Source organism: Ruditapes philippinarum, unplaced genomic scaffold (genome assembly GCF_026571515.1).
Source record: "Ruditapes philippinarum isolate M1 unplaced genomic scaffold, ASM2657151v2 ctg598_1_1_1_1, whole genome shotgun sequence".
In the NCBI taxonomy this organism is placed as follows: Eukaryota; Metazoa; Mollusca; class Bivalvia; order Venerida; family Veneridae; genus Ruditapes; species Ruditapes philippinarum.
This window is the reverse complement of record NW_026859523.1, coordinates 422,478-437,103: the sequence shown is the minus strand read 5'-3', so window position 1 is coordinate 437,103 and position 14,626 is coordinate 422,478. Positions and strand designations below refer to the sequence as shown.

Genomic DNA, 14,626 nt, shown 5'->3' with positions numbered 1-14,626 from the left:
ATGGAAATCGTCGGATACATACGGTTAATTTACATGTACATTAATGGTTCGGCCGTGGGTATCCAAATGTGGAATCATTTGTCAACTTAAAAGTATTACAAATTCACTAATCCAATCGAAGATATTTACAGTAGAAGGACCTGTATCATTAATTAACGTGGGCCTTGTTTGTCACGTACAAATCTTGTGATGATAAAGGGAAATTACGTATCTCGCGGTGCTTTGTACTTCCCTTCTTATAACCTAATGTAAATAGCACTTAATGTTAAATAAAATGAGATAAAGTTAACAAACAGTAAAAAGTGGTACCTCCAAATAACTATAAGTGTACCAATTGCCAAAATGCAGCAGAAGCAATAGATGACTCAGGTAAATACGAAAGACCTGTGGGGACATTTCAACTTCATGAATTCCCAATTACAGCTTCCTGAATGCTCGATTTCAACTTCACGAATTCACGATTTCAACTTCATGAATTCACGATTTCAACTTCGCAAACTCAAGATTTCAACTTCACGAATTTGCGATTTCAACTTCATGAATTCACGATTTCAACTTCACAAATTCACGATTTCAACTTCATGAAGTTGAAATCGTGAATTCATGAAGTTGAAATCGTGCATTCGCTAAGTTTCAATCGTGAATTTATGACGATGAAATCGTGAATTCGTGAAGTTGAAATCATGAATTCATGAAGTTGAAATCGAGAATTCACGAAGTTGAAATCGTGAATTCGTGAAGTTGAAATCGTGAATTCACGAAGTTGAATTCGTGAAGTTGAAATCGTTAATTCATGAAGTTGAAATCGCGAATTAGCGCACTTGAAATCGTGAATTCATGCAGTTGAAATAGTGAATTCGTGAAGTTGAAGTCGTGAATTATCGAAGCTGAAATCGTGAATTCATGAAGTTGAAATGGCCCTACCGGTCTTTCGTAGGTAAATGTCCAGTGTGTAACTTTTTCGAAATTGTAACAGGGAACTTTAAAAAAATAAAAAATGGTAGCATTTTACGCTTAATGGCTCATTTAATTGGGGATAATTGGGGATAAGAAATGTGTGTTGAAAAATAATAGATAAAGCACTGCATTTTATTATAGCTACATTTTGAAGTACATATACTATATACATGTATAAACTAATTTCACAATGTACAACATAAGCGCAAAATAATGATTCTCGCTTCAATTTTCAACTATAGTTTAAATAAGCTATACACTTTCAAAGTTCAAAATTAATAACTTAGCACTTGCTACTGATAAATGTACCTGAAACTTGCTCTTTTTGTGATAATTTGTCATACGGGAACTGTGCAATTACATATGTAATGAAATGAAAATGCATGCACATAGATAATAATAAATAATGTTAATAACAATAACACATTTACAATTATTAATTACAATGTCTGCTTATTTGATTAAGTATCTTGTTTCCAGGCATGTTACGAATGCAATGAGGCACAATGATTTGGGTGAAAATATTTACATATTTGTGCGTCTGTGCGCATGTGTGTTTCTTTTGCATGTATTTTAATTGAGTTACACATTTGTATTGTTTGAACAAGTCCTGGTATTTTCTTTATAAAATCTTCGTTTCTTTCAATTTAAAATTTTTAACACCAATGGGCTAAACAATCAAGAGTCGTGTCCTTGGTTGGGCTGCTGCCCGAGTCCGTATCTAACCATATCACATCTCGTTCACTTGCGTTTATAATGGATCTCGAATTTTCTCCAAAAGAATTATCAGCTCTTTGTAAACTTGGACACTTCTTGCTGTTAAAGTTTGTGTGGACTTCTGACGACATCTGTGGCTGCTGCTCGTTAACTGCACATTTGTTTAGTTCATTCTCGTCCAAACGAGATCTTGTAACGTGATTTTGAGCGACAGCGTGCATGCTGGGAACGTAAGCTGGTGAACTATTTGATGACACAAAATGAAACATGTCAAAGACTGGTACATGTGTGTGCTGTAACATAGTGTTAGGTGAACTCGTATAGTCATATTCTAGACCTGTTCGTGTAGGCGTTAAGAAGAACGCTGGAGCAGATGTCATGTTTGTCTCATAACGGCATGTTGTCGTCTGATCGTGATTGTAATTAAAGATATTTTCGTGTGGCAATGGTCTTGAAATATTGTTCAACATGCAAGGACTTGAAGATCTGAAATAATATAATAAATACCTATAATAACATTCCCTATAAAAAGACATTATATGCTTTGTACGTCTTTGGGGTGGCTTGCGCACATAGTGATAGAAACGGCTATAATTCTTCTTATATGCAAATAATGGCAAATTATATCATCAGTTTACAGCTTGAAAAGTAAGAAGTACAACGTAGATGATTTTAAAGTAGTTTAGATAAGCTCATTTTGTGTAAATAATATACAAAAACAATAGTGAAGAACATCTAAAAATGCAGCCAACCAATAGAAATACGAGAACTGTACTGTATTCAATTTTCTAATGCAAACATTATTCATTTGAAACAAGACGATTTTTTTGTTTCCATCTCTATTGGTTGAACTGTAGAAACAAATGAATCCAATACTTGCTCTATGTTACTTACACAGAATTTAAATCTGCTGTAGAATCATCCCTTGGAATTCGTGTCTCTATAGGACTCAACACGTGACAAGCAGACGACAATGCCGGAAGTTTTGGCGTTCCGAACATAATGCCATTATTATGATCGTCCTTACTCTGGAAGATTTGTTTGCGCATCCAGGCCATGTGATCTGCTTGACGCTGTCGTTTGAACTTTGACCTTCTATTCTGGAACCAAATCTGTAATACAAAAGAAAGGTTTGTTGTACTGTTGTTGAATGGTGATGACCATCTATAGGTCGAAATCACTATCCTGATACGTAATTTTGATAATATCTAAATTCATTACAATTCGTTCTTCATTTTCATTGACTAATATGTATCAAATAAATGTCAATATGATTGATAAATCAACTCATTTGGTTGTTTTTAAGAGGTCAACTAAGTTGTTGTGGAGGTCAATCCAATACATTTAAAGATTATATAACTCTATTATAATGTGGCGAAGTTGAGATGTGTGAAGTTGAACAAATTTTTACTAGTAGATATTTACAACGTATCGGGAAGTGAACAAATCTGTACTTCTCATAGATATGTGTTTGTTTTGCATGTAAGATTGAAATATATTTCACTAAGTGAACACTACGACTGGCGTTGCAACAAATGAAAATAGAATAGCAGGTGTTCACAAATGAAATATATTTCAATCTTATATGTAAAACAAATAAATTTTCTTTTTATTTCATGTTTTAAGTGATTTTAAGTATATTTTACTGATTTTGCCACGTAACGCGCCGAGCAAACTCTATATGACGTCATCACATCATGACGTCACATCATCAATTTTGAAATATAGTTTTGTGAAATTCCTCTATTTTTTTACATTTTAACATGATGTATGATGATATCGACTTTCTTTTCGAAAGAAGCAAAATTTCATATGACGGCATTTATTTTGCTGTTATTCCATTTAGTAATGATATTATTTTCATCCGCATCCAGACATTGTCCGACTACAGTGAAAATTATATTTTATAAATTCCACTAGTGGTTTATTCGAATATAATCACCTGATATATTACAGTAAAACACTGGAAAGCATGAAATAAAATGACTGTAAGCAATCTAAATAAAGAGTATTAAGCTATATATCTGCTCAAAAAACTTACAAAGTGCCTGTAAAAATGGCCAGTAAATAGTCGTAAAATGAATGGCGCACGCGAGCAATTATTGCTACACAGAAAAAAAAATACTTAAAAAAGACAAATATTACTTTGTTCTGGAAGATTTTATTCTGTGCACGTACAATATTCATGTGTGCTAACTAACGGAATTATCTTATGTTACAACTTAAAGAATGGATCATAGAATTATGGAAACAATATATAATTTTACTTCTGATAAACTTTGAAAAAATATTTCATATACCCTTTAACAAAACAAATCACATAGACAAGTGATCTAGGGAAAACTTTGAAAGAAAGTCTATACACAATCATTTTGACCGATAAGTATAGGTTTAAGTTCATATAATAGAATTCCTTGATAACAGTAACAGATCAATTATTCGTAACGTTAAAGGACAAATAAGAGAAGGTGGTATCATAACGTTACTGGTGTCTGAAAGAGAAGCAACAAATGATACGATAGTTTGAAAGCTAACGCTTCCTCTTTCTTTGTATATAATTATAATATGTAAACTATAACCTATACATGATTTTGTATGTATTTTCATACATAAAGACACAAATATCTGCATTTTGTTTTCGAAATATAATTTACAAATTATATATGCTTCTTTATTTTTTGTATACGTGTCGGGGCCTCTTAATAATATAGTATTTACGATGACGTTATCGTTCCGACTAAAACGTACAGTGACCGCCTATTCAGGCACAGGACCGCTAAAATTTAGCGGTGTGTAACCGAGAAAAATATTTTTATCAGCAATTTTCAGTATATTTTACTAGAAATTCTTATCAAAAAAAAATTTTTTTTATTCCCTTCACCATTGAACTTCTGCCATATGTTCTAGTAAAGTGTGGTATAATATACGAAATGGTACGTTGAACCTCTTAGAATTTAGTGACTGGACCTTAGTCTTCGGCTTTGGTCCGTTAAATGTTTGCCGGCTGACTGATCGATCACTTTAGTTTAGTTTAGTTTCATGGACTTTATTAAACAAACATTAACTACTAAATTACTTACAGAAATTCTGTCAAGTGTTATACCAAGGTCAAGGGCAAGCTGTTCTTGTCGAAAGGTATCAGGATAATGGTTCTCTTCAAACAACCTCTCTAGCACTTCAACCTGACAATTATAAAACATTTTTGTATACAAGTTTGTGACAGTCTAAGTATTTTTTATATTATACTGGATTTTTATAAAACATCTATTCGTCGCACGTAACCGATGTGCAGAGTTTGTTCGTCGAAGTGGCACTAAATCCATTAGTTGATACTATTTCTTAAAGTTTTTAGTGATTATTTTTTTCTGCAATTATACTTATATCACAGAAATTTCAGAAACAACCACAAGAACATCGTAACAGTTTAAACAAAATCATTGTAGGATATCCTGAAATTTCCTTAATTACGGAGGGATAAAAAGATATATAAATAGAACATTTTTCAAAATCCTGGCCCCAATCCTTTGCGCGAGATTCACCGGCCCTTTGAGTTGATCAATTACGCCATTTTGTTTTCAATAACTTTATTTGTATACATTTTCATCCATTACAGAGATTTACATTTTCTTAATCTTTATTACTTTTTTATACTTCTTTTTGATAAGCATAACAATTTTTTTTTATTTATGGCTGCGTACATATATACATATATGTATCGTCAAACACGGTCTCGGAAAATCTCGCAAAAATGTGAACTTGCGTGATTATAGATCCTTGATATAGATTTTAAGTGTATGACGTCATAGCTTCCTCTCCATTTAAATATAGCTCATTGCCTTTGTCGGACGATTTCCGCTCATTTTTACTCCCAAATCTCAAATTTAAAATGGCAGCAAAAAACGCGTTCGTATTTTCAATAGGAATGACAAAACCTTCCCGTTTAGCGTTTAATCATATTTTATTGGTAATATATACATGTAAATATACAGAAAAACAAATTGATTTCTAAATAACAAATGGCAAAAGGGTTGGGCCCTTCCCGTAAATTACCCGGAATGAACCATTCCCACGTCGTATATTTATTATCAAATATGGAGAAAATACATAACTTAGGCCTTAAATTCATTGCTTAAATTGAAATTGGATTTTCCGGTCTCATGTCTTTAAAGCGATAAATGTTAGTTAAGGATAAGAAATTCATGGGAAAAAAACATGTAAGGACTAAAAAATCTAAAGATTACAAATACGGGTCCGGGTCTGTTTTGTGACAGAACTTTGTTCCCGTTTAATGTGTCACACTTTTTTCTCCTTACAAATAAACAATTTTGTACGATAATGGCTTTCAATTAAAAGGAGGGTGTATATATCACGGCTCATGTTTCGATAGAAAGAGACAACGGAACGCTGCAATATAGCATGCCATTTATTGCCACTTGACTTCTCAACTGATAGGAAAGTGATTCAATAATAGTCATATTAACACAATTATACTCGTATCACCACATTTTCGTGTGATTATATCATACATAAAAACAACTATAATCTGGTTTCTGGTTTACAAAGCTGTATTTCATTTTTGTTCTGTTTTAATTAGGTGATTTCTTTTAAAGTTTGATTATTCGATATGTGTTATGATTTCCTTTTTGAAAAGTTTGTGTAACAGTATTGTATAATGTGTATCGCCCACGGATTGATTGTGGCATTAGTACACGGATCGATAACAGCATACATGGACTGATAATTTCATAACATTGATCGATAATAATGTTAAATGCATCGATAATAGCATAACTTGGACCGATGATGGCGTAACTTGGATCGGCATAACATGGCTTGATAATAGCATAGTATGACTCGACAATAGCATCAAATGGATCGATAATAGCATAACATGGATGATAACAGAAAAGCATTTAGCTATTATAACATTGGCCGATAATAACATAAAATGCATCGATAATAGCTTAACTTGAATCGATAAAAGCCCAACTTGTATCAATGATAGCATAACATGGCTCGATAATAGCATAACCTTGATCGATAATAGCATAACATTAATCATTTACAGCATAACATGGATCGATAATAGCATAACATGGATCGATAATAGCATAACATGGATCGATAATAGAATTACATTAACAGATAATACCATAAAACGTAAAGATAGAAGTATATATAATACGGATTGATATAGCATAGCAAAGATTGAAAAAGCAGGGCATCGATTTATATAAAATAGCATGGACGAACGCTATTTGATTAATGACTCCGAGCACGATTAACAGAACTTTCGTCAGTTCTAAAAAATACAAGCACAGTCCATTAAAAGATAAACCCAGGGACACATGTAAACTGCAAGTGATTAACCAAATAATTACATTAAAAGTTATACAAATTATATTTTATGAGATATTATCATCGACTGACACTATAGCACAGTAAGTAAGACCGCTTGTTAAAATGAAAGTGTATTCAGCTTGTTGGTTCGAAACCTGGTAAAAACTTGCATTTTTATTCAAGTTTTATTTTTTTTAATAACTTATAACTGTCTGACAAAATTAATATATTATTATGCATATGAACTTAAAGATATTGTATTTTTGCCTCTCTTAAAATTTGTTAAAATATTGATACATTTATAATAAGAAATGAAACAAATGAGATAGTCGAATAAATGTGATGAATCTTATTCGATTAAAAAGTGACATAAATAAATCGATCATATAAAAAACACATTATCATTTTGTTGTCTCGCACATGAACGAAGACTCTGTTACCCTTCTGCAAGGTTCCCTTTGAACTTAGTGCTCTACCGATTGAGCTGTTGGGGCATTTATTACCTACATCTACAATGATCAGCCAAACATACAATCATTAGGATGTTCAAAATTCCATTTATCCTATATAGTATTTAAATGGACTGTTCCGTACTATAAATAAATCTGAAGAAACTTCTGTTTATCGTGATCGGATTATACAAAAGACACTAAAAACAAACAGGATATAGAAATATCTGATATAGCAGTTATACATGTATAATATATACAATATTCAGTATTCTTATTCGTATAAACAATATAGTTGTTTGGAGTTTCAGTTTACCTGTTCAGGTTTGTACTTTATTCTTTGTCTTTTTGGCACCAAGTTCTCTTTGTTGTCTCTGTTAGCCATCCTAAAACAAAAGTGAATATAAATGCCACAGTTATCAACCATGTTATTTACGGAATAAACAATGTCGTAATTATTTAAAACTACCTTCTATATATGTATTGTAAACTAATTTCACTTATCGTCGATTTTATTTCCTGAACCATCCGATTGGAAAGCTATTTTAAGATTATACTTCGTTGTCAACGTTACTTTTATCACTTTGCTGGTGAAGAATATATCATACTTTAGTTACGATGTATAAGACCAATATATGTTTCAGCTATGAAATGTGTTTAGCTAAGGGCGATAACTTTTTAGTGCATAAAACAGTAACTTGCTGTAATATGGTTTTGTGGAGTTGTCCCCCTTAGAAGTAAACAAATGGCTATTCATGTAGTTTATGTTTTATATATATGTATACTTGTATAGGTAAAAACATGAAATAAAATAACATAGACATTTCAATATTGATAATTTCAATATTGTATATGCGAAAGGATATGATTGTATGAAGGCAGATGTGTACATGCATATATATATGAAGCTTTCGATGCCAAATATTTAAAGGGTATTCGTACAACGCGCGAAGAAACAAATTGTGTCAGGATTCAGACTATTTTGGTTATGACTTAATGTAGCAATTTATCCTGGTGCCGATTTAACTTACATTTTAAACCTACACAACTATATAGCTTTCTCCTTGCCAAAATAACTGCCTTTTTCACGGCAGAACTGTTTCCCAAAATAAATATAAAAACTAATTTTTGGTTCTGGTTTTTTTTTCTTTAAAAAAAGATCAACTCGAAACATATTAGTTTTTAATTTGGAATAATCATGTTAATTATTGATTTAAAAAATAAGGCATTAGCATTTTTTGTTCAATCCTTAAGCTGTAAAAAATGGCAAACGCGGACACAACTTCAGTTCAAGCATACCAGTATATTCGTCAACTTGGAGTTCCCGTAAAACTTAAATTAAAACTACATGGTAGCTAGCCTTTTACGACATTCGATGAAAAGAGATTACAAAAAAAACAAACAAGAAAACAAATATACATGTATTAAGACAACACGACATACAGTTTCGGCGACATACTTTATAGCTCTATCGAAGCTACAGGACAGAGCGATTAATACTATACATGCCTAACTATAGAGGAGAGTCATTATTATATGACAATTATTTATTACAGTCTCATCTATACATATACACAGACGCTTGGGGTTTGGAGCTCAAAACGCCTTTAAAATCCAAATAAAATGCATATTTGTCAATCCCAGGACATGTACTGATCATATATATCAAAAAATCTTAATCTATGCCGTTTTGAAAAAAAGTCATATTTCAACATCTATAATAATACACAAGATAAAAATGTTCGGCGGAAAAAATCCGCACCCCTACCGTCATAATCACCATGTATTTTAATCCATTTCCAATATTTTCACATAATCCTTTGGTCCATCGACACAAAAGATATAATTCTTCACGATGATGGTCAATTTTAAACTTCAACGGTAATATAAACAACGCAACAGCCGAAATAAACATCAATATTCTCGCCGTTTTTTTTTTTCAACGACAAAAACTTTCGATAAATTCAATGGACCAGACGGCTATGAACGAAGCTATCCGATTATGTGGTTCCCAAACTTAAAAGCGCTGCGCATTTTGCACACGGCAAAGCTGGGGCCACATAATCGGATAGCTTCGTTCATAGCCGTCTGGTCCATTGAATTTATCGAAAGTTTTTGTCGTTGAAAAAAAAACGGCGAGAATATTGATGTTTATTTCGGCTGTTGCGTTGTTTATATTACCGTTGAAGTTTAAAATTGACCATCATCGTGAAGCATTATATCTTCTGTGTCGATGGACCAAAGGATTATGTGAAAATATTGGAAATGGATTAAAATACATGGTGATTATGACGGTAGGGGAGCGGATTTTTTCCGGCGAACATTTTTATCTTGTGTATTATTATAGATGTTGAAATATGATTTTTTTTCAAAACGGCTTATATTAAGTTTTTTTGATATATATGATCAGTACATGTGCTGGGATTGACAAATATGCATTTTATTTGGATTTTAAAGGCGTTTTGAGCTTCAAACCCCAAGTGTCTGTGTACATATATAATACATATATAACAATAAAATGCTAATCAATTATCATAGCAGTTTACTGCTTTATGCACTTAAGATTTGTCTTCCTTAGCACATTATCTTTCCGTGCAAGGTTACGCTATATTTTAAAAACATAACATCAATATATTCACACTGTCACATTTTCTTATAAAAGCCTACATTGTATTAATATGAAATTAGGAAAAGCCTAAAAACGGGGAAGTCGGTAAAAAATCCTTTCATTTTTTCCGTTTTAAAGGTGTCATTCGGTATTATATATACCCGCTTCCGTTTTCACTCGGAACACTCGACGTTTACTATTTATCTGAAAAGTTGAGATTTGTTCCGATATCGGAATATCCCGCCTATTTTCATTGAGTTACATTGTAAATGGCGGTGCCCGGCTAGAACTGACACTGAAAATTTCATTGATAGGTATAGAATTCTATATATTTTTTTAATTGTTTTTTATTTGATTTTCTTTTAAATATACACGTGTAGTCTATAGCCGGGCAAGCCAAAGCCCGGACCCGCTTCGTGGGCACGGTCTTTGACTTCCCCGTATAAGAGAAATGTTGACCATTATATGAGTCGCGTCACGACAGAACCAACATAGCGCGTTTGCGACCAGCATGGATCCAGAACAGCCTGCGCATCCGCGCAGTCTGATCAGGATCCATGCTGTTCGCTGTCAGTTTCTCCACTTGTAATAGAGGTGGTAAGCGAACAGCATGGATCCTGATCAGACTTCACGGATGCGCAGGCTGGTCTGGATCCATGCTAGTCGCAAACGCATTATGTTGGTTTTGTCGTGACGCGGCTCATATCATGCAACATGGGGAAGTATGTCATTTGTTAAACTTAACATCCTCAAAATGTTACCAAATTTAGTAACTAGCAACTTAAACAATTGGCTTCTACATAATTTACATGAAGACCTACCTGTTTTATCAATGCAATATATATATTTTAGTTTACGGATGTCTTATCCAAATACAATACACGATATATAATGTCATTCATACAGAATTATAAGAGACAGTTAATAACATTTGTAAAATAATATCCTGTCAACTAAAATCTTCTAAGATTGTGTACACTATAAAACTTTATACACTATTTGAAATAGTAAATAATAATATTTGATACACGAGTGTGTAAGAAACGACAGTCTTAGTAAAATAAAACATTTGTCTTTACAGTAAAATCACTGTTTTAATTATTATTTATATATAGCAACTTCTTTAAGTGGGCTCTCATCAACAGTACATTAATATAGTATTTGGCTCATTTCAATCTTAAAAGTTAAAAGAGAAATAAACAATTTTTAAGTTATCTAAGGGTTAACAACAGTGTTCATTCGCAGATCAACAGAATTAATGTTACTTTTCTATAAAAAGTTAGGTTTCTGTTGTAACAAATCATGGACACTCACGAATATAATGAAATTCATCACCAACGTATCTTTGACACAGTGCACAAATACCCCTGCTAAGTTCGATGCCATTTCAGATTCTACAGTTGTTATTTCTTGTTCTAAATTATATTTTATATTTAAATAAGTTTGGTGTTTTACCAGTGTATTATCAGATTTGTTTCAAAACAAAATTAATGTATAAACAGTCTATAATTCGTGTATCTTTTTAATTTTGATGAAGATATTTTGTTATGTAATACTTATGTTCTACCTAGTTGTTCTCCTTTGCTAAGTTTTTTTTGATATTGATATGTTTGATCAATTAGAGTCTGATATTGAGACATATAACTCCCTTGGTAAAATATTTTTGCTAGGCGATTTAAATGCAAGAACCTCAACATTATCTGATGTTTTGGAAACTGATAATTATTTACTTAATCAAATTGATCGGACAGACTTAGACATACATTTAGTAGACCGTGAAAATGTTGACCACGTGATAGATGCATATGGACGTCGTCTGCTCGATATGTGTAAAACAACTAGTCTTCGCATTTGTAACGGTCGCTTACATAACGATATTCACGGGGACTTTACATTCCATTCGCACAATGGATCAAGTACAGTCGATTATTTGTTACTCAAGAGTGAAAATTTTCATATTGTTAATAACTTTCAAGTCAATGTTATGACAGAGTTTTCCGATCACTGTAGTATTTCATTTCAAATCTTACAAAAAGATAGACAAAATTTTACAAAATGAGTCGATAGAAAACACATATATAAAGTGGGACGCGTCTAAAATTGAAGATTTTAAATTGAGATTGAATCAAGATGAGAATGCCATTAGACAATTAGAATCAAGTGTAGAGAACTTAGAAAATAATGTTAATATTGTTTCATCAAATTTTATAACATTAATTCATACTTCTACAAAAGATGTTTTTAGTAAAAAGAGAATAGTAAAAAACAATTCATTTCAAAAGAAGCAAGATTGGTTTAATAACGTATGCTATAATGCACTTAAATCTTTTAATAACGCGAGGAATAACTATCTTAAACGTAAAACGAATGAAAACAAAATGTCTTTTCTATCAGCCAAAATTAATTATTGTAAGGTCAAAAAGACGGAAAAGAGAAAGTTTCAAAGTTTGCAAAAACATAAAATTTCGGAGATGGCAAGAAATAATCCAAAGAAATTTTGGTCGAATGTTAAACGACAATATAAAAAACCCAATAGTAAAGCACAAAGTTTATCTGTAGACGACCTTTATAGTCATTTTAAAGAACTATTTGGCTCAAATCAAAATAACTTGCTAAATGAAAACGTAAATGCAAATAATTCCGACCAGTTTCTAGACAAAGAGATAACTTATGATGAACTAAAAAATGCTACGTTTTCTCAAAATAATAACAAAAGTGCAGGCCTTGATGAAATTATTGCTGAAATATATAAACATTCGTTTGAAGTAACATCTCCATTCACACTTAAATTATTTAATCGTTTATTTTGTACTGGAGAATATCCAACAACATGGGGAGAGGGTATCATTTCACCAATATTCAAGGGAGGTAATATTGAGGACCCAAAAAATTATAGGGGAGTAACTCTCATTAATGTGATGGCTAAAATATACTCGCAAGTTTTGATGAATAGACTTACAAGTTGGACACAGGAAAAAACTTTAATATTAAACAACCAATAAAGGGTTCGAAAAAGGAAAATCCACTACTGATTGTATATTTTTATTTCACTCTATTATTGCAAAAACCTTAAATTCTAAGCAAAAACTTTATAGTGTCTTTATAGACTTCGAAAAATGTTTTGATCGTATAGATAGAAATTTCTTACGGAAAAAGTTATCAAGTTAGTTCAAAATTTGTTACAGCTCTAGAGTCAATGTATAATATCGTTAAACAATGTGTTAGATATAATGGTAAAATGTTGGAATTTTTCAACTCGTTTATAGGATTGAAACAGGGAGACCCGAGCTCAAGCCTGATGTTTCTACTGTTCGTTAATGATATATTACAAAATATTGATACTAATTTAGAAGGAATATTTACAATAAATGAACTTAAGTTTTTCCTCTTGATGTTCGCTGATGACGCGGCATTATTTGCGCACTCACCCGAAACAATGCAGTCTATGCTAAATGACCTTAACCGGTACTGTCGTACGTGGGGACTAACAATCAATACGAACAAAACCAAAGTTATGGTATTTGAACGTGGTCGACATACTCAGTGTAATATATTTCTTAATAATACACAGCTAGAAGTAGTCCCATCATTTAAGTATTTAGGAACGCATCTCTTCAAAAATGGATCGTGGTATAGAACACAAATTAGAATATCAAAACATTCATCATTTGCGCTCCATAACCTATTTATAGTTTTTTATCAAATTGAATTACCTTTGAAAGAAAAATTTCGTCTGTTCGACAGTTTAGTAGGTTCTATATTAAATTATAATGCATCAGTCTGGGGGTATCATGATGGCAACCACATTGAACAAATACATTGTAAATTCCTTCGAAAATTGTTATGTGTAAAACGATCGACAAATCTATACGGCTTGTAGGCGATATCCCATGAAAACAGCACGGCAATTGATAATTATCAAATATTGGATACAAGTTTTGAAATCAAACAACCCATTAATTATAAATATATACGAAATGTTGAAAAACGACGCAAACAATGGAAACTCATACAACGGTCTTAATTGGGCACATCATATTAAAATTTTGCTTGAAAAAAATAGGATTAGGAAATTTGTGGCTTTCTCAGAATTCCAATGATATCAGTTATGTTATTATTAAGCAGCGAATATAAGATATCTTTAAGCAATCGTGGTATACTACAATTAACAATTCTAATAGGTTATCGCACTATTGTTTATTCAAACACGAATTTGAAACAGAGAAGTACCTGCAGTTAAACATGGACACTAAATATAAAACTACAATTACAAAGTTTAGATTATATACAAATAATTTAGCCATTGAAACTGGACGATATAACAATACTGACCGACAACAACGATACTGTACTCAATGTAATATGAATATGATTGAAGATCCTTATCATTTTTTACTTGTTTGTCCTAAATACAGACAGTTACGAATCAAAACTTTCACCCCGTATTTTTGCAGATGGCCATCTATTCAAAAGTTCACTACTTTAATGTCAACAGATTCTATAAGATCAATTTACAAATTAGGTCGATTTTTATATTTGGCTTTCAGAGAAAGAC

The 14,626-nt window shown here is 32.0% G+C and overlaps 1 protein-coding gene across 1 annotated transcript; it reads right to left on the bottom strand.

Moving 5' to 3' along the window:
• Window positions 1-1,114: 1,114 nt before the first annotated feature.
• LOC132756844 (homeobox protein OTX2-like) lies at window positions 1,115-7,906 on the bottom strand. The gene is made up of 4 exons (XM_060747987.1): window positions 7,780-7,906; window positions 4,755-4,856; window positions 2,569-2,786; window positions 1,115-2,160 (listed from the first exon to the last, which is right to left on the bottom strand). The coding sequence occupies exons 1-4, from the start codon at window positions 7,888-7,890 to the stop codon at window positions 1,614-1,616; spliced, it is 978 nt and encodes a 325-aa protein (XP_060603970.1). The 5' UTR covers window positions 7,891-7,906; the 3' UTR covers window positions 1,115-1,613.
• Window positions 7,907-14,626: the final 6,720 nt, after the last annotated feature.